This window comes from Gigantopelta aegis, chromosome 3, assembly GCF_016097555.1.
Source record: "Gigantopelta aegis isolate Gae_Host chromosome 3, Gae_host_genome, whole genome shotgun sequence".
In the NCBI taxonomy this organism is placed as follows: domain Eukaryota; kingdom Metazoa; phylum Mollusca; class Gastropoda; order Neomphalida; family Peltospiridae; genus Gigantopelta; species Gigantopelta aegis.
In genome coordinates this window covers 70,896,764-70,922,386 of record NC_054701.1, presented here as the reverse complement: position 1 = coordinate 70,922,386, position 25,623 = coordinate 70,896,764, and the positions used below count along the sequence as shown (strand labels likewise).

Sequence of the window (25,623 nt, the reverse complement as noted above, 5' to 3'; positions counted from 1 at the left end):
GGAACTCTAATAAGAATTTACAATTGCCAAAATTGTAAGGTATATTAGCTGTGGCGAATGGTTATATGATAATAGTCAATTAATTGGGCAAACATTACAACCGGTAGTTCAGTATTACAGTAGGTTTTATGACCACCAAAGATCTTGAAGAACGATTGGGGTCAGAAGTGAAATTTGAAAGTTGATGGGGGTTTTTATCAGTAAATCGCAAATTCAAACAATAAAAATTACTAAAAACAAAACAATAACAACTGTATGATCAGCAGAATGAACACGATTCACAGAAATAATGTTCCACCTTCCTGGAAATTGTCAAAATCGAGAATGACACCCCACGCATGTGCAAACTATGGAATGTGTTTCGGTGTGTTGATAAACAGACCTGAACGTTCTTTACTAGGATGTCTGTGGTCTAATAGTTGATATTAATATTTCAGGTTTCCCCTACTTTTTTGAAGAGTATATATTAAACCATGATTATAGTACTTCCATACAACTGAGTTTCACGCCTTATGGCGATCTTCAGATGGCTCATCGTTATAATTAGGTTAAATTATAACGATCAGCCATCTGAAGATCGCCATAAGACGTGAAACTCTAGTGTTATGGAAGTACTATAATCATGGTTTAATATATATATATATATATATATATATATATATATATATATATATATATATATATATATATATATATATATATATATATATGCTCCACCTTTTAGTGTGGAGTACTGTGTACAGCCGTATTAGATATTCATTTATTTTAATATTTCAGTTTTATTAAAATACGTGGATCAACCTATATTACAATATTTAAACATTTAACGATACCCAGTTAATTAATAACGACTTGTTTATATGGAATGAATCAAATAAATAAAACACACACTAGATGGATAGAGTTAATTTATACAGGTACATAAAGACTGGTTCACAATGTCAGATGATGTCACCAATATCGATAATCCGGTTTCGGACTGAAGAGAGTCAGTAGAAATAAATCCACAGGACCACTTGATACTACATGTACATGTAGTACCAATGTCGGTAATGAGGTTTAGATGTAGATAGTTAAATGTATATAATCGATTAACAATATCACTTGTTGCCAATATCGACAACCAGGTTTAGATACTACTACTACTACATATATATATATATATATATATATATATATATATATATATATATATATATATATATATATATATATATATATATATATATACTGTCAAAAAAGAAACGCATAGGTGTGTGTGTGTGTGTGTGTGTGTGTGTGTGTGTGTGTGTGTGTATGTATGTATGTATGTATGTATGTGTTATCGAAAATAACGAATGGTGTTATCACCGAGGGGTGTGTAAGAAAAATATTTGTTATCCCTTGCAGGCACTCATAACGGGGAAAATAAAAATCACTGAGAAATTATCATGCATTGGTCTAACGAACAATACTATTAGATGAGTTGACGCTTACAAACCAATGACCTTGTCGGTACTAAATATGACGTCATCACGATTTGGCAAACGCACACAATGACGTCATGTGTTTAGAGAGTTTGCGTTTACGGTTGTCTGTTTTTGGTTTTTAAATTTATAACAAAATGTCATTTTAATGCAATTCATTATATATTTTGTACGAGAATAAAGAGAACTTTTGTTTTTGAAAATTATCTATGAACATGGTTAACAAACTCGGCTAAAGCTCGTGACAACTTAAAATTATTTCACTCGGGACATAAATGTGATAATAACTGGTAACTCGTTTATTATCCTCAATATATATATATATATATATATACGTCTTGCCACCGATATCGATTTGCCCATCAGGTTAACTGTTCTATGATTCGTTTGTGACTTGGAAACAGCTTCACAAGTTCCTCGCGGTTACCAATTTCAAAATCTTGGAAGTCGAACCCGGGCGTCATGGTGCATCCAACCAGCGCGTGAGTAGTCGTGTCATTGAGGCACGCGCCAAACCACGAACTTCGGGGCACGACCACCTGGAACGACTCGCCGTTCGAAACGTCCGCGCCGAGGACGTGGGTTCGGTATTCTCCGTTAGGGGTAAATTCGTGAATCGTGAGAGAGCTGCCTTCGTAGAAGTGCCACACCTCGTCGGATTTCAACCGGTGAATTTTGGAGACCTGTTTCTTGATGAGAAGGAAATAGATGGACGTCTGAAACGAACGCTCGCCGCTGAACTGTACGGACAGGTGTTCTTGAGGTATGCATTCGTCAGAGCGATACACTGCTTTGTAGTAGCCGCCTTCCAGGGGAAGGTGCGCCATCTTGAAAGTTGAAATAAGACGATCCCAGCGTGGAACTGTGAACATGGCTAATCTTCACAATCTGCAGGTAAAACGGGGAACAAATCTTTGTAGTATAAATCTACTATTTTGGGTGATATAACAGAATATGTAAATAATATTACAATAATTATTATCAAACTGTCCATTTTCAATAAATTACCCAAACATTTAAAACACACACACATACACACACACACACACACACACACACACACACACACACACGCACGCACGCACTCGCTCGCTTAAGGGCGATATTATTTTATGGTATTTAAGAATTGACCGCAATTATTTTTTGGTTCATGCATGTATGAACCGAAAAAAACGATGTGCACACTGTATGACTCCGCATAGTGGCCATAAAAGTGTGCACGTCGTTAGTAGTAGGCGTGGCTTAAATTTGTTTGGTTCATCGAGATATGAAAGAAAAAAATTAAGCACCTCTGGACCAATCAGATTGCCGTAAAGTGTATAGACGGAAAGAAAATTTAATTATTTGAATATAAGCACGAAAATAACCAAAATGAATTATGAAATCGTTAACATAAAGCATTTATTTGTCTCCAAATAAGAGTTCACAATTTTAAGTTGATGGATGCTGGACGACTGTGCAGGTGATTATACAAATAAGAAACAAAAACTGCATGACCAAATGTGAAAAGAATACTATTTAAAGAAGAAACTAAATTTATAACTAATTCTGAATAAGGTTGTAAGAAGACCAAGTACATTTTACAAAAGATGCGATTATAACTTACCGGCCTCGGTGGCGTCGTGGTTAGGCCATCGGTCAACAGGCTGGTAGGTATTGGGTTCGGATCCCAGTCGAGGCATGAGATTTTTAATCCAAATACCAACTCCAAACCCTGAGTGAGCGCTCCGCAAGGCTCAATGGGTAGGTGTAAACCATTTGCACCGACCAGTGATCCATAACTGGTTCAACAAAGGCCATGGTTTGTGCTATCCTGCCTGTGGGAAGCGCAAATAAAAGATCCCTTGCTGCTAATCGGAAAGAGTAGCCCATGTAGTGGCGACAGCGGGTTTCCCCTCAAAATCTGTGTGGTCCTTAACCATATGTCTGACGCCATATAACCGTAAATAAAATGTGTTGAGTGCGTCGTTAAATAAAACATTTCTTTTCTTTCTCTCTCTCTCTCTCTCTGTCTGTCTCTCTGTCACTGTCTGTCTGTCTCTGTCTGTCTCTCTCTCTGTCTCTCTGTCTCTCTCTCTCTATTTAATTAATTGTTTCTGTATGTTGCGCTCATCTTTTTGTTCGCGACGAGTTTTTTTACTAACTTTGAAACGCACCAGTTCAAAGGTATGCAAGCACGTAACCAGTAATAGGTGTCCAGATAAATAGTTTGTTTTTGTCTGAGGAGGATAGTTTGCGAACAGCTCATAAATACATACATTTAAAATGCATTGAGCACAAATTCAATATCCGCATCAATAACGTTTATGGAAATGGTTTGAGTAGATTTCATATTATATGCGTCCTCCGTACGCGTGTGCGTATTCGATCACTTTATGCATTGTGGATTTCATATACGCATATATATATTATATGGATTGCGGAAAAATGTAATTTGCGTCTTAGAGATCACACCACTAGAAGGTGAGTTATAGCAGTTAACGCTACCATTCTTTGGCTATATTCCCCTTAATATTAATATTATGCTGACTGCCACATCGCCAAACGTTTGATAGTGAATATATTTAAAAAAATACCATTTGCTATCTTGTCCGAGGAATAAAAACAACTCCCAAGCTCAACCATAAAAAATCATATGACACTCATATGACGTTCATGTATAACTAATTTATATGTATACCAATAAAAGTTACTTTTCATTATGGATATTTTATTTTCATTATTTTATTAAAGGCCGGTAGAATGCATTTTCCAACTTAAAGAGTTTGCTATCATTATAGCATCTTTCCCACTAATAAAGCCTTTTTTAAAGACTAAACTTTCATATTAAATTGTTTTTTAAATTATCTCTTAGAATATAAGTATCTGTGTATCCATCGAATTTCTAATCGCCCTCATGTTTGTTGTAGTTCATAGTTCCTAAGTGGATTTATTTTCCAATATTTTCATACCCCACCCACCCACCCCACCCCCACAAAGAAAAGAAAAAGAAAAAAAGAAGAAGAAGAAGTTTGAGGCATTACAAACACTATTTAGAACAATCTGAAACATTAAATGAACAGTCTCGCTTCAGCCAGTGCACCACGACTGGTATATCAAAGGCCGTGATATATGCTATCCTGTCTATGGGATGGTGCATATAAACGATCCCTTGCTGCTAATCGAAAAAAGAGTAGCCCATGAAGTGACGAAAGCGGGTTTCCTCCATCAATGTCTGTGTGGTCCTTAACCATATGTCTGACGCCATTTAACCGTAAATAAAATGTGTTGAGTGCGTCGTTAAATAAAACATTTCCTTCCTTCCTTCCATTAAATGAAAACAAACCGATACCCTAAATACCAAAATGTATTTTAGTCGTTATAAGGCTCTATTAGTCGGACACATGTAATAGCAAACCCAGCACAATCTCTGGATAAAAGAGAGCGTTTTAATGATTAAAATGGAATTCTCTGGATAAAAGAGTGCGTTTTAATGATTAAAATGAAATTCTCTGGATAAAAGAGAGAGTTTTAATGATTAAAATGGAATCCTACTTACATGTTTTTTGTTGTGGGTCTTTTCTTCAGGTGTGTTCTAACAGTTGCGCTAACCATTTGAAACAGCTGGTGTGATCACGGGTTCTCTTCTATTATATATGGGTTATATAGACCAGAACGATATGAATATTATGCTGAGCTGTCACATTACATGTATTGGGACATGTCAACCACTGTGCACGAATAATTCAAGGGAGTTTAATTTTAGATATTTTTTGTTATTACTATTTAAAAAAAAAAATATAGCCACAAATGGCATATAGTCAGGTATTAGTAATATATACACCCTGTGACCTACCAGGGCCGTAAAGACTAAAAGAATCAGTGAAGGGTAACTGTACGGTATTCGAAAAGAAGGCAATAAGGGTGGTGTCGTGGTTAAGCCATCGGACATAAGGCTAGTAGGTACAGGGTTCGCAGCCCGGTACCGGCTGCCACCCACAGCGAGTTTTAACGACTCAGTGAGTAGGTGTAAGACTATTACACCCTCTTCCGTCTCACTAACAACTAACCCACTGTTTTGGACAGACATCCCAGATAGCTGAGGAGTGTGCCTATGACAACGTGCTTGAGCATTAATTGGATATAAGCACGAAAATAAGTTGAAATGAAATTAAATAAGGGTGTATACTACCGAATCATAGTCACTTCGTTCCCAAGTCATATCGTACCATCCATTTCGTACCATGCTGTCTGGTCATTTCGTACTCTAGTCATTTCGTACCTTGGTCATTTCGTACCTTGGTCATTTCGTACCATTGCAAAAAGTTATTTCGTACCCAAGTCATTTCGTACCCTAGTCATTTCGTACCATTGTGAAAAGTCATTTTGTACCCCAGTCATTTCGTACCCTAGTCATTTCATTCCAGTATATAGAAAACGAATTGACTATAGCATAAACGCAGTGGGTTTTGTTTTAAAACTTTATTTTGACAGTTTGAAAACCAGAACACGTTATTGTGCAGCATATCGTTATTGATACCCATAATACCTGTCAACTGTTATTTCCGTTTTACCTGACAAGAGCCGTATATGGTATTTACTACTAACTGCCAACTTCGATTTTGTGTGAAATGGCTCCAGATAATTAGTCAAAAACAACAAAACAATATAATTTATTTATTAGGTCTTCTTTTCAAACTTGCTTATTTGCATCTTATTTGTTTAAGAAATAAACAATAACAGCCATTAAAACATTAACTACCTTACTGATTGCCAAATTAGCCAATTGCTAATGTTTATACAAAGTGGCAATAATTTTGTCTTTTGCTGATAAAATATCCCTTAAATTAACCACACATTTGTAATTTAATGTTATTTTGTAAATACATTACCGGGGTGATTGTTATAAATTGTTATACCATGGTACGATATGATCTTCAGTTATGGTACGAAATAACCAAGGTACGAAATGACTAGGGTACGAAATGACTTTTTGCAATGGTACGAAATGACCAGGGTACGAAACGACCAAATTAGGTACGAAATGACCATGGTACGAAGTGACTAGCATCCATACTACCAAATCGAATCTCATAGATGACAATAGTAACAAATGTGGCTAAAGCTCCTACCTGAAGTGTATCAATCAACTTAAATTCCACGGATATAAATAATACCACCTAAAATAAATCAGAAAATAATAGTGGTCAAGCTGCTCATTTTAGAGATAACGGGTAGCGTCTATGACCACCCTAGTTCCGCCCAAAATTTTAGTACTATTTTTTTTTACAGGTACATTTCAAGCACAAGGCTATTTGACACTGGTACTAGATGAAATAAAATTGCATACAATTTTTGTCCAGCTGAAACTATTTTTTTTTTTTTTTACAACCAACACACATTTATCACAGGACTTGTGGTGTTAACTGCTCTTTCAAAAGTCGGGTGCCCAAATGAAAGGGGTTTTTTTTCAATTATTATTATTATTAAATTTTTTTCCCACACATTTATCACAGAACGTATGGTGTTAACTGCTCTATCACAAGTTGGGTGCACCTAAAGTGCAGCCGGACGTTATTTGGTTTAGTACTACCATAAGAGTCATTTTAAAATTTAAATGTATTTTTTAATTACACTTTCTGGGGAAGGGTTCGATGAAATACGTCTGTCGGTGTATACATCGGGTAATAAATTTTTTTAATTAAAACAAATTCCCACTTTTAAAAGTTAATAGTGGCAAAAGTATGCAATACAAAACATTTAGTCCGGGATCCAAGGGCTTGAAATTTTGATGGACCTGACTCTGCACAGCATACTTTTGCTTTGCTATTTATTTGTTAGAACAGACCTTCAGGGTAAACAATTTGTTGGTCTGGTTTGCTGGAAACATTGCAAAGAAAAAATATGACCATATGTTCATGTATACTGCTTTTTGTTGAATCGCGGGCTCTATTGAATTTGAGATCTCATCAATTGTTTTAGCAATTAACCACCTATAGTTTTAATTACTTTCCCCACTGGACAAGCAGAAGTACAGACAGCAACCAGCCACGAAAATCCATATTGTTTTTTTAAGTTTACTTTCGCAATTAATGTGTTTTATACATGAACCTAAATTGGCCAAAAGCGCACTATCTGTATGTACATTAAAACAACTGTAGTTTTAGTATTTTATAACTACCAAACCCTAACTGGCTTCGCTGGCGCAGTGGTTAAGCCATCGGACTACAGGCTGGTAGGTACAGGATTCGCAGCTCGGTACCGGCTCCAACCCAGAGCTAGTTCTTAAGGGTTCAAGACAGCCCAGATAGCTGAGGTGTGTGTGTGTGTCCAGGACAGCGTGCTTGAACCTTAATTGGATTATAAGCACGAAAATAAGTTGAAATGAAACCAAACCCTAAACATATGGCAAAGTGTCTTTTATAACTATCAAACCCTAAACATATAGCAAAGTGTCATATGTATATGCCTGTTAATATTTACATGCTAGTGAGTAATGTCAGCGAAAGTGTAAAATTATACGTCGATCATTTTATGGAAGCAGATAAGAGCTGTAAAAATTAAAACCGTAATATAGAAGGCAGATCACATCAAAACACTGTCTATTAATACAGCATATAATTTCAGTGTTTTATTCAAATAAATATTAGATTGTTATTTAGATTTTAAAATATGAATAATAATAAAAATCATCAAAGCTATGGAAAAACAAATGAAGTTTGTACCATCTTATCTTGGAGGTAGTATTTAAACACCTATTTTTATAGGAATTTATAGGAATAACTGATGAAACAGTTCCTTTTTTATCATTTACTTTATAAGATTCAACTGTGCATGTCAGCTATGTGTTTTTCAAAATTGATATGATGTCCTTATGTTTTCATACTTGAAAATATAAATAACGTGAAACAATAGAGTTACCATTTTTCATTCAGTGCGCCGTCATTGTCCAATTCTCTGGATCTCTTTTGACCTTCTCAGTCCATTTACGAATTTATAAAGTATTTTTAATTAATTAATAATAATACATTTGTCAGTAAGTTTTAATATTAGTGCTGCAACCATCAACCGGTATACCGCTATATTTCAACTCTATACGAATCGCGGTACAATTTTGCATATCGCGATTTTTATACCTTGTTGTTATCAAGTTGTAATACATTTTACCAGAATTAAAGTTTGAATAAGCCCCCCCCCCCCCCCCTCCCAATAAAAATAAATAACTACATGTACTATACACAGAGAATCCAGAAATAGTAGTCATGCTGATTTCTGTAAAGAAAAGTATGGACTAAATGATGTAGCATATCCGCTGTAGCTAATAAACAAAGTTCATAAAAATATTTATTCCTTCTGCTTTCATTTGAAACAAAAAGTATATATAAATATGAAATAATATCAAATATATATCGTTATATAAAGTTTTGACCATTCTGTAGCACCTTATTGAATATACAGTAATACAATCATTATGAATCAATGAAGTTCCATTCTGCTGTGTATTATTATTATTTTTAATTATTGTCATAAATGTGTGTGAGAGAGAAAACAAAAATCTGCAAGTTTGTACTATGCCCTATAGAAGTAGTTTGGTGTATCACAATTCAGTAAAAAATATGAGAATCAATAAATTAAAGTGTTCCTCTCAAGAAAAACGGCAAGACTTTGGTCTCAAATTAACACATTATTTTACATCATGGGTTTAAGCATTGTTCTTTGTTTCGGTTACTGCACTTCTTTTAATTAAAAAAGGTAGATTGTCTACCTTTTCCCATAGTCACATAATTGAATGGCTTTTGTTTTATCATACTGAAAGTTGACACAACTCTACACCGCTTTATGTAAAAGCTGCCATCCCTGCTATTGGTAATGCTTCACAATATTATTTTAGTAACATCTGTTATTATTCCAAAAGATAGGAATTTAGAAGTATTATTTGAAATGTGGAAACTGGTACAACGAAGTTAACGTACTGCTTATGAAAACTATTCGGCAAGTTTATCATTCCTATCAATAGTTAATTATTCACGGCGGTCTAACGCATTTCCTTAGGTTACCAGCACCAAGACAAGCAATCACACATTTCACATTAGTCTTTGTTCATGTACAGCCTCGCAGATTTCAGCTTAATATCTTGCATCGACAGTACTTGGGACATTTTGCAGTGATCACTCATTCAGCATCACTGTTGCGCATCTCATTAAAATGCAGTCTCGGTAGAAGAATGCAAAGCAAATTTTTCTTGGTGATAAAATAATACATCGAGGTTGTCATCAGTCATCTCGTCCATACAGACACTTGAACAGGTGTCTTTTAGCCAACAACACATTTCACCAACGAGATTTTCAACATTCTTTCCTCACGGTATAAAAGTATGTGAATCACCGTTGAGATGGAGTAGGCGAAGACTCTGAGCTGACTTGAGGTAAGGGCCGTATCTAACACAGTAGGCAGAACGCATACTTGTGATGATTTGGTTGTATGTTTGGTTCCAGTCAGTGGACCCATTCTCTGCTTGGGTTTCCCCGTACGAATCAGTGGCATACGACTGGTATATCAAACACCATGGTCAGTGCTGCCTTGTCTATGAGAAAGTGCATATTATGAAATACCCTTTGCTGCTAAAAGAAAATACAGCGGGTTTCCATCAGGATTACAATTGTCAGAATTATTAAATATTTGACATTAGCCGATAATCAATACATCCATGTGTTCCAATACTGTCGTTAAATAAAACAAAGTATGAGTGAACTAGTTAGCGGCTCGATGTGTAGATATGACTACCAGCTAGAGAGAGGGACTGCATTGTAAAAAGGCCAGTCACTGGTGCAACTGGCTGTCGTCTCCCTGCGCTGACACGGGTTACGTGTTCCTCATAGGGCATCTCCTCTTAGGTTGTGGACTATCTCCGTAAATTAAAAAAAATACTGTGGCTGACTTTTACCCAAATTAAAGAAAATGCCCGAATCTGGATAACTACATTTATTCATTACTACCAAACAACTATATAGGGTTGTAAACGCATCACTACACATTTTTACATGGATTACAACTAATTACGAGATAGAATGATGTTAAAAAGGTCTCAGGTTTGCACATTTTCCCGGAATATCATTAAGATGAAGTTTGATGAATGAAACTATAAACCAAGTGTCAATGATGTATGACTTATAGTTTGTGATCAATGGGGCTAAACGCAAAACTTTAAAGTTGAGCTAAATATAAAAGATGATGCTGTTACCACAGATACCGCCGCCGTTGTAAAGGTAATACCTATATCTAGTCTCTTTACTTCGTAAAGGTAATACAAATCATCCAAGGGGAACAAAACAATCAACTAAGACAGGTGTCTGCTGACTATGGATGGCGACATGTTTAGGTTTTGACTGTAATTCCATTTTTCATTGCATAGCCATTGCTTCTTCTGATAGGTGTTTAAACATTATTTTATTCTTCGTAGATCCAAAGTAGAGAGGGGAACACACAATGTTGGTCAAAATATCCATACACATATACTCACACCGATACAGATTTGTGTTTAGTTCAGGTAGGAAGTGATCATTCAAGCTTAGATAGTTTCCTTTGGTATGGAATTGATCAGCATCATTAATAACAGTTTAACATTGGTGTGTGTGTGTGTGTGTGTGGAGGGGGGGGGGGGGGGTAGATTGACAATGGCGGGCAACACGGTACATACATTTATAACACGCCCATGAATCCATGCATCAGAACGGATAGCATCTGTTGAACTGATTTGTTTTGTTTCTTTTCTTTACTTTTAATTTGATTTTCGTGCATATGTCCAATTAATGTTCAAGCTCGCTATCCTAGGCACTTGGTTAATGGTTAATTGTTTGCCAGTATTAGAATACATTTAATGAGCTACAGTAACAAGAGGCTTTGTAGGGAAGAAAATAATCATTTATTTATATTATTATTATTATTATTATTATTTTTTTTTTTTTGGCTACAAACATATATATACACTGTTAATCGTCGACAACGTGAAATTCAATTTGCACGTGCATGCATGGTTCGACATGTCCCGTATAGTATTCGGTCAGTTTGTTTTACTTGTCTTACTGACATTGTTGTCAAGTGAACGAAAACGCTTCAAAATTTGTAAAAAAATTAATGTTTTTTACATTGTAGCATTTTTAGTATGCCAAGAATACCCAATAATTTACGCGAACGGGCGAATGGCATGCTTGATGCTGGCATGTCAACAGAAGACGTTGCAAGGCATGTTGGGAGTTCTAGTCGAGCGATATGAAATCTTCACGTAAGATTTCGAATGACAGGAAGCACCAACGACTTGCCACGTATTGGACGTCCGCGTGTTACAACGCGTGGTCAAGACCGCTATATTATGAACACGCATTTGCGCAATCGATTCCAAACTGCCACTGCTACTGCTGCTAACACACCTGGGCTTCATAATAACCGAATCAGTGGGCAAACTGTTCGTAATCGTCTGCGGGAGAACGGTTTACATGCACGACGTCCTTACGTCGGATGCGTTTTAACGCAACGTCATCGTCTAAATCGTCTTAATTGGGCACGTGTACACACTCGTTGGATACGGCGACGCTGGAATACTGTTCTTTTTTCGGATGAATCCAGATTTTCTTTACAACGTGGTGATGGCAGGGTGCGCGTCTACCGTAGGAGTAATGAACGCTATGCTGACTGTTGTGCTCTTGAACGAGATCGTTTCGGGGGTGGGGGATGTATCATGGTCTGGGCAGCCATTGCCCATGGTTATCGTTCACCACTAGTCGTCATTGATGGCAATTTAAATGCTCAATGTTACCGCGATGACATTCTCGCTCATCACGTCATTCCTCTGTTCCATAACAACGCCAACATCTCGATTTTTCAGCATGATAATGCCACCTCTCATACAGCTAGAGACACTGTAAATTTTCTTAGGACAAATAACATTGATTTCATTGATGACTGGCCCGCTAAAAGTCCTGATCTCAACCCCATCGAGCATGTCTGGGATAGTCTGGACAGACGACTGAGGCGTCGTCCCAACCCACCCGCTAACGTCAACGAACTTCGTCAAGCGCTCATTCAGGAATGGAACAATATTCCACAGGCAGAAATCAACACTTTAGTCAATTCTATGCGCCTGCGATGCACTGCAGTGGTCAATTCTCGAGGTGGTCATACCCGTTATTAAGTGGGTTTTTTTTTTTTTTTAACCCCTACCACACTTAGTCAAAATTTCTCCCAGTTTCTGTCAACCTATGGCCATGATTTTTGCACCAAACGATGCATCACGGAACACTCTTTAAAGGTAGTACTAAACCAAATAACTTCCGGCTGGGTCAAAGTTCGAGGTGCACCCCAACTTTTGATAGAGAAGTGAACACCACAAGTCCTGTGATTGGTTATAAATGTGAGTGTGTTGGTTGTAAAAAGTAATAGTTTCATCTGGGTAAAAAAACATATGCAATTTTATTTCATCTAGTACCAATGTGTCAAGTAGTCTTGTGCTTGAAACACGTATGGGGTACCTGAAAAACAAAGTACTCGAATTTTGTGCGAAACTAGGGTAGTCATAGACGCTACCCGTTATCTCAGAAACGAGCAGCTTGACCCCCATTTTTTTCTGATTCACTTTAAGTGTAAGGGGTGGTAGTATTTATATCCGTGGCGTTTATGTCGGTTGATACGTTGCAGGTAGGAGTTTTAGCCACATATGTTACTATTGTCGTCTATGGGATTTTATTTGGTAGTATACACCCTATAGCACATATTCAGTGCATAATAAAAAATATTATGATTTTGTCATTTTATTTAATTAAACTATACTGGTTGATTAATTAGCCATCACTCGATCATGCAAGTTCACAATGACCTTGACCTTGACAATAATCTCTGTACATGGCTCTGAATGGAGTTTGAATCAAAGTTAGCACTGAAGAAAAGTTGGTTTTGGCCTATAATTCATACTGTAAAGATTTCAATAATTTCATTTTACATGGTATTTGACTTGCCATATACAACTGCTCTTAAATATGGTATTATATATAGGCAACCTGAACTAAGATTTTAATAGCAATTTATTTTTATATTAAAAATAGCATTTGCCAATAGTGGGTTAATGTCTTTAGTTTCCATTAACATTGTTAATTTTTTATGTATGAAATTCTGAAAACTGAAATTTGTAAAGAAGTTGATTTTTATTGTCATTTTGACGTATTTATAGGGTGCTAAGTTATATTTTAGACAAATTTGTAGTTTTATGCAAAATTTAAAGTAAATTTGAAGAAAAACTTTACCAAAAACATAATTAAATTTGTTGTCACTATTGTGCCTTCTGTTCTTATTTGTACATAACAATAAGGTTGTTAAACATATACTTAGATCTCCAGATAATTTTTTCTTTCTTAATAATCACTTAGTTAGCTCTCATGAAAAACATTTTGAGTTTATACTAGATTCAGAACCAATTTTTTCAGATTTGATTATCTGCCTTGGATTAAGTTGATAATTTATTTTATTGTTAAAGCTGTATTACCTAATGTTACTAGCTAAATAAAATGCTGGATTACAGATTGTAGGAATACATCTAATGTACATATTGTATTCATCCGGATTAGAAAATAATGCAAGAAAATAGATGTTCGGGTAATTTTGTCATTTAAAAATAGTTTTTTTCAGTAATTAATCAAAAATAAATGTGTTAAAGCTGCATGATTATTCCAGATATCACAAATATTAAAACCTCCAACTACAGTAGGCTATAAATAAAATATAGTCAGGAATATTGGTGGCTGCCAATAGTTTTGATGGTTCATTATGAAAATCAGCATGGCCGATGGATTTGAAATTCCCACACCTGGTAACTTGAAGACACCCACACCCAGTATACAGGATTTCCTCCCAACACTAATGTTCAGGACATTAACTCATTACTTCATACAGGTACAGTCATGTTTGTGTTTCATTCCTCAGACAGTGTATTTTTTTAATACTGATATTTCTTTGATGTGCCTGTTAAGGTCTTCATAATCTAGGGGTCAATCAAGTGCATGTGTTTTAATGGAATTCTTTAAAGGGGTAGAGGTACTCTGACTATCTTTGTTGTCTCTACATATATACCTGAGTACACACACCCAACTGAAAGTAAATATCTTCAGGAGTTTTATTTTAAAACATTTTGTTGTTTAATATGACATATTGCATTTGTACAAAACTATATGCAATATACATGCTTTTTGAGGTGTACATTATATTAGGTTGCACTGTAGAAACAACAGTTTCAGTGAGGTTGTCAGTTTATGTCAGAATACACCAGATCCTGGTTGTCATAAAGACACATAGCTGAACACTTTTTGAAAAATGTATGTTATCAGTATAGGTAGTAATAAACCAAATAACTTCTGGCTGGGTCAAAGTTCGAGGTGCACCCAACTTTTGATAGAGAAGTGAACACCACAAGTCCTGTGATTGGTTATAAATGTGAGTGTGTTGGTTGTAAAAAATAATAGTTTCATCTGGGTAAAAAAAATTTGCAATTTTATTTCATCTAGTACCAATGTGTCAAGTAGCCTTGTGCTTGAAACATGTATGGGGTACCTGTAAAAAAAACGTACTCGAATTTTATGCGAAACTAGGGTAGTCATAGACGCTACCCGTTATCTCAGAAACGAGCAGCTTGACCCCCATTTTTTTCTGATTCACTTTAAGTGTAAGGGGTGGTAGTATTTATATCCGTGGCGTTTATGTCGGTTGATACGTTGCAGGTAGGAGTTTTAGCCACATATGTTACTATTGTCGTCTATGGGATTTGATTTGGTAGTATACACCTTATACTCATATATAACAATTATTCCCGCGGTTTGTTTTCATCAAGTTATGTTCAAGCAAAGTTAGCGGAAGTTTCTTATTTTGTTCAGTATATATATATATATATATATATATATATATATATATATATATATATATATATATATATATATATATATATATATATATATATATATATACAGGGCTCGCGCTGTCGTTCGCGAATTGCGAAAAAAAAAAAAAAAATTGCGAAAGAATTTTTGGTTTGGCGAAAAAAATTGCGAAAGATTCCCCCCACCCCCCTCCCATCTGATTTTTAGAACCAAACATTTCTTCAACCAGTTTTGTTCTGTTGATCCGCCTCGTGGTGTAAATAAGCGCTATTTGCATGTCTGTGAGCCAGTGTACTATTCAGTAGTGTACTGCCAGCTGCTTGTCGTAAAGTTAGAAAACGCGATTAAATAAAATTAAATACTCTTTAAGTCATGTTGCATTGTTCATACTAAATGTTTGATTACTAGCGACAACAAGTTTTAAATTTTATTAGTCGTGTTTTGTCGTACCGGTTACGTTGTAAATCTAGGTCACTTTCTCGAGCACCGACGGGGTTCGAGCCAACGAGATTCAACTGCATATATATATATATTTTTTTTTAAGTGCATAGCTCTTGATCATACCCTACCCCATGACCTCGTTTTGTAACTACCCTCCAAACTTACCTGTATGATTTATTACTCAGTTTACTGAATACTGTTCATAATTGTTTTGGTGTCCAACTCAAGAGTATTGCCAGTCACCCAAAATAAAGACAAAGGAAACGTCTTTATATGTTATTGCTATCAAAACACTGGCTCGCGACTGTTTCACAAGTGGAAAAATGCTCATTCAGTTTCACGCCGGTTTTGAGATTTGTATTTCTGTGCAAGGGGCGGAGGGATGTATCATGTTGGCGTTTATATTATTTTATTATTCTTTATTGCATTAGGCCAACTGGTCCTTGAGCATACAAAATAACATTAAGTAAATACATTATAAAACAGGAGGTGTATATATACAAGCATTTCATTATATAAATGCTAAAAATGTAATAATATTAAGACGATAAGCTAATTAATACAACACAATTAAATAATTTAGGATATAGACACACACAAATAATATTAATATTATACATGAGGTATGCTGGAGAAGCTTTAAATTAATTATATAATATATTATTTCGGTGTTAAAATGCTCTATAGCAAAACAGAGCTAGTTTCCTCAATAACTGAACACTTTCACTGTTAGATAATTGAATAAATTTAAACATACTAGGATTTCTTGTATAAAATTCAGGAATATATCTTCTACGAATGGTATTATAAACAGGACACATAAATATAAAATGGTATTCGTCTTCAATAACGTTACAGTTATAACATACTCGGTCTTCGAGTAATACAGCATTTGGCTTTTCCCACCTTCCGGTTTCGACAGATAGCCTATGTGCTGATACACGAAGTCTAGTCAATGCAAATCTAAATTTTTCAACATACACACAGTCTAAATATTGCTTATAACTAAATGTATCTGAGAAATTACGATATGATACAGCTCTTGTAGATTGTACTAGTCGTGATCGCCAGCTCTGTATATATATGTCTTTTAATCTCAGTGTAAATAATTTTAAAAAATGTACTTCGTTTGTAACTCCTTGGTTCAACCATACTTCAGAGAAGCCGGTTTCATTCAATAAATTTCTCACATTTATGGCCCAGTTAATCTTGTTAAGAAATATAACAATGTCATTTAACATCATGTCGTAACACATTTTGACATATTTTCTATTATCGGATTTTATAATTTTTAACCAGAACTTAACAATTCTATAGTGTCTGTTTATGATCATAGGGAATCTACCAAGTTCACCATATACAAAATCGTTTTGACAATTCTGTTTAACCCCAAGCAGTTGTTTACAGAATTTTAGGTGTACTCTTTCTATGTATGTTGCCGGGCTAAACCCCAGACTTCACATCCATAACATAAGATAGGAAATATTAACTTATCAAAAATACAACACACATGACTTGGTTTTAAAGAAATAAATGGATTCAAACATTTTCTCATCTGAAACATGCCCTTTTGTGATTGACCTACTAACGTTTTCTGCAATTCAATAAAGGATCCCTTTGGGGTAAACACTACTCTTAAATAAGAAAGTCTATTAACAATTTCAAGTAGACAATCTCCATATTTAAAATGTATATCTTTAGACAGTCTTCCTCCTTTACGAAACACCAGTCTTAGTTTTCTCGATATTAACTTGAAGTTTCCAACGTATGCAGTAGTCATGAAGAGTATTTATACATAATTGTAAATCAGTTTTACTTTCAGCCATTAAAACTATGTCGTCTGCGTACAAAAGTATAAATAGTTTCATCATTCCTATCTCAATTCCATCTACACCTTTAGTAATTAGTTCCTCTTCTAGGTCATTGATATACATTGCACATAAAAACGGAGAAATACATTCCCCTTGTCTAACACCAGTTGCACATAGGAAAGGTTCTGACAATGAACCGTTGACCTTCACAAAGGATTTTGTACATCTATACATATCGCGTAATATATTTAGCATCTTTCCTCTAATTCCTAATTTTATTAATTTATACAACAAATTGTCTCTCACTACATAATCGAAAGCTTTAGAAAAGTCCACAAATGCACAGAAAAAGCTGTTTTCCACTGTTCACGAAGTGTGTTATTAACGAATGCAATACAAATAAATTATCCGTCGTTCCCATGCCAGTATATCAGTAGATATAGCAGATATGAATTATAATTTCGCCATTTAATATGTTTGAAATATAATCTGTAAACGTAGAACGGTTAAACTAATAATGATTGCATATAAGTAAGAAACAATGTCTTTCTCACCAACATACCCACTTCGTGGAAATGAACTCAACCACGTGACCTAGATTTACAACGTAACCGGTACGACAAAACAAGACTAATAAAATTTAAAACTTGTTGTCGCTAGTAATCAAACATTTAGTATCAACAATGCAACATGACTTAAAGAGTATTCAATTTTATTTAATCGCGTTTTCTAACTTTACGACAAGCAGCTGGCAGTACACTACTGAATAGTACACTGGCTCACAGACATGCAAATAGCGCTTATTTACACCATGAGGCGGATCAACAGAACAAAACTGGTTGAAGAAATGTTTGGTTCTAAAAATCAGATGGGGGGGGGGGGGGGGAGATCTTTCGCAATTTTTTTCGCCAAACCGAAAATTCTTTCGCAATTTCTTTATTTTTTTTCGCAATTGGCGACTTTGGCGAACGACAGCGCGAGCCCTGTATATATATATATATATATATATATATATATATATATATATATATATATATATATATATATATACTGAAGTTTTAGCCACATATGTTACTATTGTCGTCTATGGGATTTGATTTGGTAGTATACACCCGATACTCATATATAACAATTATTCCCCCGGTTTGTTTTCATCAAGTTATGTTCAAGCAAAGTTAGCGGAAAATAAGAAACTTCCGCTAACTTTGCTTGAACATAACTTGATGAAAACAAACCGGGGGAATAATTGTTATATATGAGTATAGGGTGTATACTACCAAATAAAATCCCATAGACGACAATAGTAACATATGTGGCTAAAACTCCTACCTGCAACGTATCAACCGACATAAACGCCACGGATATAAATACTACCACCCCTTACACTTAAAGTGAATCAGAAAAAAATGGGGGTCAAGCTGCTCGTTCCTGTGATAACGGGTAGCGTCTATGACTACCCTAGTTTCGCACAAAATTCGAGTACGTTTTTTTTACAGGTACCCCATACATGTTTCAAGCACAAGGCTACTTGACACATTGGTACTAGATGAAATAAAATTGCACATTTTTTTTACCCAGATGAAACTATTATTTTTTACAACCAACACACTCACATTTATAACCAATCACAGGACTTGTGGTGTTCACTTCTCTATCAAAAGTTGGGTGCACCTCGAACTTTGACCCAGCCGGAAGTTATTTGGTTTAGTACTACCTATACTGATAACATACATTTTTTAAAAAGTGTCCAGCTATGTGTCTTTATGACAACCAGGATCTGGTGTATTCTGACATAAACTGACAACCTCACTGAAACTGTTGTTTCTACAGTGCAACCTAATATAATGTACACCTCAAAAAGCATATATATTGCATATAGTTTTGTACAAATGCAATATGTCATATTAAACAACAAAATGTTTTAAAATAAAACTCCTGAAGATATTTACTTTCAGTTGGGTGTGTGTACTCAGGTATATATGTAGAGACAACAAAGATAGTCAGAGTACCTCTACCCCTTTAAAGAATTCCATTAAAACACATGCACTTGATTGACCCCTAGATTATGAAGACCTTAACAGGCACATCAAAGAAATATCAGTATTAAAAAAATACACTGTCTGAGGAATGAAACACAAACATGACTGTACCTGTATGAACGTTTTACATAGAAAGTGATTGCTACGGTTATACGCATTTAATGCGTAATTATAAATATAGAAATTACGGAAAAATATAATTTAATACAGAACTACTACCCGCATAAATTCCCCTTCCAGGCGACACCCCATCCCATCTACGCCCAGACTATGACACAAGAGAGAGAGAGAGAGAGAGAGAGAGAGAGAGAGAGAGAGAGAGAGAGAGAGAGAGAGAGAGAGAGAGAGAGAGAGAGACTGACTGACTACGGGCTGTAGAGTTGGGGGAGGGGAGATTAGCCAATCGTGCAATGTTTTAGTGCGTACTGTAAATGTTAAATGAAAAAAACAACAACAATCCAAGAACAACAACAACAAAACTGTACGTATTCGAGTTTATCCAACCGATACATAACTGCCTGTTAATCCACGTTGGCTATACATGTAACTGGATTATATAGAGAATAATACATGAGTGACCGTTAGATACCATTTATCTCACAACGAGTTGTTTCAAAATGTATCTAACGAGCTGACTTTTTCCACCTCTCTGAATTTCGTAGTGAAACTGAAGTTTGCCTTCTGCTTGCAGCTTGTAGAAACGGGCCCACTTATCCACGTCGGGTACACACAACTTGTACTGATTTGACATGTTGCTTCTTGGAAGGTTCTACCTCAAATGACGAGTTCTTAAAACTATTTTACTTATATACCTTCTTCCACCTACAACGTCCTGTGACTTTCCCGTGTTATTTTAACATTTGAATTTGTGTCTGTCACACAAAAGTACAAAACATAAATGAACTTGCCCTCTCATCTGAGATTTATAAAATTCCCACCCAGGATCACACTGAACCAGCCCAGGGACACACCCAGGGATACATATTTACACTAGAGGGACACATTTTAGACTGGAGAGACACATGCAAGGATACACTTACACACTACCCTACTTTAGCTATGGATATTGGGAAAAACTTCTATCAAGTAAAGTAAATGCATTTATTGTATTCGATGGATGAAATATATAACTGCAGTCATGCACAACTGTGTGGATGCATGGACCATCCAAACTACATAGTCTCATAGTTGCATAAATTTCAAATGTACACAAATTACTCACCATATTTGGTATACCCCTAGCAAAGGTTCAGTAATATATTATGTCGCAGGTATTCGGGGTAGCATTGAACCATTCATTGAACAACACAATCTCTGTATCATTAATAGGTTACATCTACATACTGACTAAAACAAAATACTATAGGTATACTTAAAATAAATAAGTGTATTCAAATCAAATCTTTATTTTACAAAGAACATGGCACCGGTTAAATAAGGCCATTTATAATATGCGTGTAAAGACGTTTTAGACAAGTTAGAAAGAAAACTGCTGTTTAAAACTGTTCAAACCACATGTCTAATTTCAAAATATTTGTCATTATTACATATTACATAGTTTACGGACACAAAGCCTGCAGGGTTATAGAAGGAAGGAAATGTTTTATTTACTCAACACATTTTATATACGGTTATACGGACATATAATTAAGGACCACACAGATATTGAGAGAGGAAACCCGCTGTCGCCACTTCATGGGCTTCATGATCACTTCCGGGTGAGAGTTCATTAATCACGGTCCACTATAGTTCCTAATTGTGACACATGTTGTGGTTCACATATTCACTTCTAGGTAATGATGAAGAATTAAAACAATATGTATGTTTAATGGTAAGCCTTCTGGCTGTATTTGTCCATGTTGTTGTGTAATATTGTGCACTGACCTTTTGGGATATTGCTATATAGCGCAGGAGACAGCCGGAGTGAATCGGTTAATGAACCACCTGTTTGGACCGGTACTTCAGCCAGATGCGGTCATATAGCAAAAAAACTGAGACGGAAATATTCTCAATTTTGGAGTGAAAATAAATGCTTATACAATGTATGTTTGCAATGGTGTATGTTGTTACTGCAAATGAGAACCCATTCTATTAGCAATCCTCATTTGAAGTTGGGCAATTTAACATGTGTTTCAATGGCAGATGACATCTGTGTAGTGAGACCTTGATTAGTCAAATTTTAATCACAAGACAATGTTTTGTTACGTCACTTGTTTGTTTCAGCGCTAAACCTACCATTAGTGACGTCACGCCACTGCCGTTCTGCTAGTTAACGAGTCTACCGCTGACATTCAACCCACATTACTGACATTGTTTACAACTGTCACAAATGGATGGTAAAAAGAATACCCCCTCGTGTCTTGTGATATCATAATTTATCAGCACTCGTTGATAAAAGTATAAAATCCTCGGCAAGCCTCGGATTTCATACTTTTATCAACTCGTGCTGGTAAATTATGATATCACAAGACACGAGGGGAGTATCCTCTATTTATTCTGTTGCACAATTCAGACTTTATTACTGCACTTTTGCCCCCGTTTTTTTAAAATGTTAAAATAGGCCAACAAGTTCGCCTATTGCTTAAGCGGAAATCTAATTGGATTGGAGTTCGGCTATATGTACCACGGCCGTAACAGGAATGCAAAATGATTGTGACTATTATTTAATCCCGTTGCCATAGAAATGAATCGACGTTCGGCCACACAGTATTAAAATAGCTATCATTATGTTAAACACCAGTAATTTAAAATGTACTAAGGCCTCAAACTTTCTTTTCATACAATCTAAATGAAACGCCCATAAAATAAATAATATGGTGGTATATTTAGGACATACCGGTACACATTTCCCCTCATTTTTAAAGATACTCAACTTCGACTTATATGTCGAAATCTGGACTTGTTTTGTCGAATGCTTAACTTATTATTTTGAAATGTCGGCATATTATCCCAAGATTTTAACTTATAATGTCAAGCTCTCGACCTGTTATCACGAATGAGAACGTCTAGACTGGATCAGCCACAATTAAATAATCGTATATGGTGTAGATGCCTAAAATGCAAGCTGCAGACGTATGAGTCTGATTAAACGCACACGCAGCATTTTAACTCGGGGGGGGGGGGGGGGGGGGGGGGGTCAACAAGACCTCTCTTTTTGTGGGTGGCGGGATGTAGCTCGGTGGTAAAGCGCTCGCGTGATCGGTCTAAGATCGATCTCCGTCGGTGGGCCATTCACTTTATAGGAGCTTTTTTAGGATAAATTAATTTGCAGCTAGTTATCACAATTGCTAAACTTACCAAATATGGTAATCACAATTATGATATTGAAGAGCGAGGGGATCAGGTCCCTTCACTTTTTGACAATCCAAATAGAAAATGTCAACGAGGAATTTAAACCGTGAACAAAAAACAAATAACGTCATTTCGCCATGTTTGCCTCCGGTTACATTATATAGGGCTATGAAACATGGAGGGAAAACAAAAGTCCAATGTGTGGAATGCAATACAGTGGCATGTTTTGGCATCCTTGTTCAGCACTGCAATTAAGATGCATAATGCTAGTTTATTTTATTCACGCTTTGGTGTCGGTTCCTTTGATTTTACCTGTGGTGTATCCCATAAACATTTCCTCGATTTCTATCCAATTCAACCAATCGGATATCAGCATTTGATCGTCTTAATCGTGAAGACACACCAAAAAGCCGTCTTAATAACAAGTCACGTAAAATGAGAGGGGATACCCCACTAAAAGAGGAGAAAATGCCCCCCCCCCCCCCCCCCCAGTTGACACGATCAACAGGCAGATCCTATATCTGGAGGGTGTCAGCTACACAAAACTACTACCCGCATAAATTCCCCTTCCAAGCGACACCCCACCCCATCTACGCCCAGACTATGACAAGAGAGAGAGAGAGAGAGAGAGAGAGAGAGAGAGAGAGAGAGAGAGAGAGAGAGAGAGAGAGAGAGAGAGAGAGAGAAAGAGAGAGAGAGAGAGAAACATAATCACATAAACAAAACACTACCATGTTGATTTACATTTACTTACATTTTCATCTAGATTGAATCAGCCAACCTATGTAAACGATGACGTCATGCTGACTATTCTACAAGCTAGTCACGGCGTTGCTAAGTGATATTTTGTCTCTCATCAGATTGTTTTTTTGCCGAGTCGGTAGCTCTCGTGTGCGGTAGGCTTAACGGCAAACGGAATAGGAAACTATCGCGTTCGTTCATGTAACATATTCAATATATGATCACAGTTACTTGCATGTATTTGATAAGTAAATAAACAATAACTATCTGGTATTTACATTTTCAGTCCAAAAGTGTGGGGAGTTTTCAATGTCATGCTAGAATTTGTCATAATGTAGTCAACGTACTCGCCCAAAAAGTAAAAGTTTTATAGCTGTTATACGGATTAACAGTCACTGAAGAATAAAATGCAGGGTTTTTGCTACATTTGTCTAAAATAGTCTAGGTAGACAAAACCACACACCCCCAAAAAACCCAACAAAACAAAACCAAAAACCAAAAAACCTCACAAAAAACATTTATTTTAAAAAGGAATAAATAAACTGAACAAATATTAAAATTATGTAAAGAAATTCTAGATTACAATTTGAACGTATTTTATTGTTATGGTCAAAATTTGTTTCGGTCAGTAACAAAAACCAAACAATTTGTTCTGTTATGCCTCAAGTATTTAATTAAATCTCACATAGCAAAAGAAACTCTGCAGTCTCTTTAGAATAACCAACAATAATTCCATTTTATAATTAGTTTTGTAATAGGCGTCTGGATTGGTTAAAATGCTATCACATAATCTAAAAAAAAAAAAAACGTTCATTCTTCCATGAACGTAAAAATTGCACTTTCGGTAAACAAATAAAAACAGAATGTTATTACCGAAACTAGTTTTTATCAATTACGTCAATAACGGAATCCCCGAGAATTCCATAGTTTCTATTTTTATCCCAGTATCGTCTGCTCTGTGAGTCACAGTCACGACAATCACCAGGCGCGGATCCAGGATTTTTAAATAGGGGGGGGGGCCCGAGGGCGCGAAGCGCCCCAGATTCCTAGGGGGGTCCGTGGGCATGCTCCCCCGCGAAATTTAGAAATTTAAGTGGCCTGAAACGTGTTTTCCTCGCATCTGAGTAACAAAATAGCTATATTAACGTATGTTTTTGGTATTGTCATACTGTTTTTGTTATCTTCAAAATTTCATAAACTCTGATCTCTTCTTTTTTTTAAAGTTAAAGTGGTCATATTCCCATATTAGGCTGGTTTTCCGTTGACTGCGGCTGCCGGTAAATGGGAAGAAATATCGAAACAGTTGTTTCAGTAATATACATTGCTTTGAACAACTGGGCCAATGTGTATGCAGAAACATATATTTGTTATGTAATTACAATCATTAAAAAGTCTCTGTTGGTCGATACCATCTTAAAAATTGCAGCAAATTCAGGAATGTCCCTTTAAGACGATTTTCATGAACAAAATATAATTTAAAGACTCTTGGGAAATAAGTGCATTTTTGTGTAATTCCACTCTAGTGTATGCTATAGTTAAAAAATAATAATAACTTGACCCCAAAAATAGGGGGGGGGGGGCGGGCCCCTTGGGCCCCCACTAAATCCGCGCCTGATCACAGACCTACACCGCACAGTCTGCGAGCCACCTGTGGTGACCTTTAGACCACCGGCTAGATTACTTTACACCGCAATTCAGGCTTTAAACAACTCCGGTTTTGAACGGAGACACGTAATGTATATGACAGACCACAAAAACGAAGCTTCTGTTAGAAGTTATAGCAGAGAATTCTCAACAATCAAAAGACATGAGCGCAGTCCTGTCACATTTGACAAAAACACCAAATCGACAACTTACACGCGCGAAAACATACGCCTTCGTCCTGTCCTTTCCGAGAATAATATCACATATTCACAAACGTGCTCTGAAATCCACACAC

The 25,623-nt window shown here is 36.0% G+C and overlaps 1 protein-coding gene across 4 annotated transcripts; it reads right to left on the bottom strand.

Annotated features, from left to right (window-relative positions):
* Positions 1 to 1,688: 1,688 nt before the first annotated feature.
* LOC121369007 (uncharacterized protein YML079W-like) lies at positions 1,689 to 23,756 on the bottom strand. Of its 4 annotated transcripts, XM_041493796.1 has the most exons (3): positions 23,698 to 23,756; positions 6,578 to 6,625; positions 1,689 to 2,354 (listed from the first exon to the last, which is right to left on the bottom strand). In XM_041493796.1, exon 3 carries the CDS (start codon positions 2,336 to 2,338, stop codon positions 1,829 to 1,831), a length of 510 nt encoding a protein of 169 aa, XP_041349730.1. In that variant the 5' UTR covers positions 2,339 to 2,354; positions 6,578 to 6,625; positions 23,698 to 23,756; the 3' UTR covers positions 1,689 to 1,828. The 4 variants fall into 4 exon arrangements, with proteins under 4 accessions (XP_041349730.1, XP_041349731.1, XP_041349734.1 ...); XM_041493797.1 differs by lacking the exon at positions 6,578 to 6,625 and having other exon boundaries at positions 23,698 to 23,747; XM_041493800.1 differs by lacking the exons at positions 6,578 to 6,625; positions 23,698 to 23,756 and adding an exon at positions 5,638 to 5,670.
* Between the last annotated feature and the right edge of the window lie 1,867 nt (positions 23,757 to 25,623).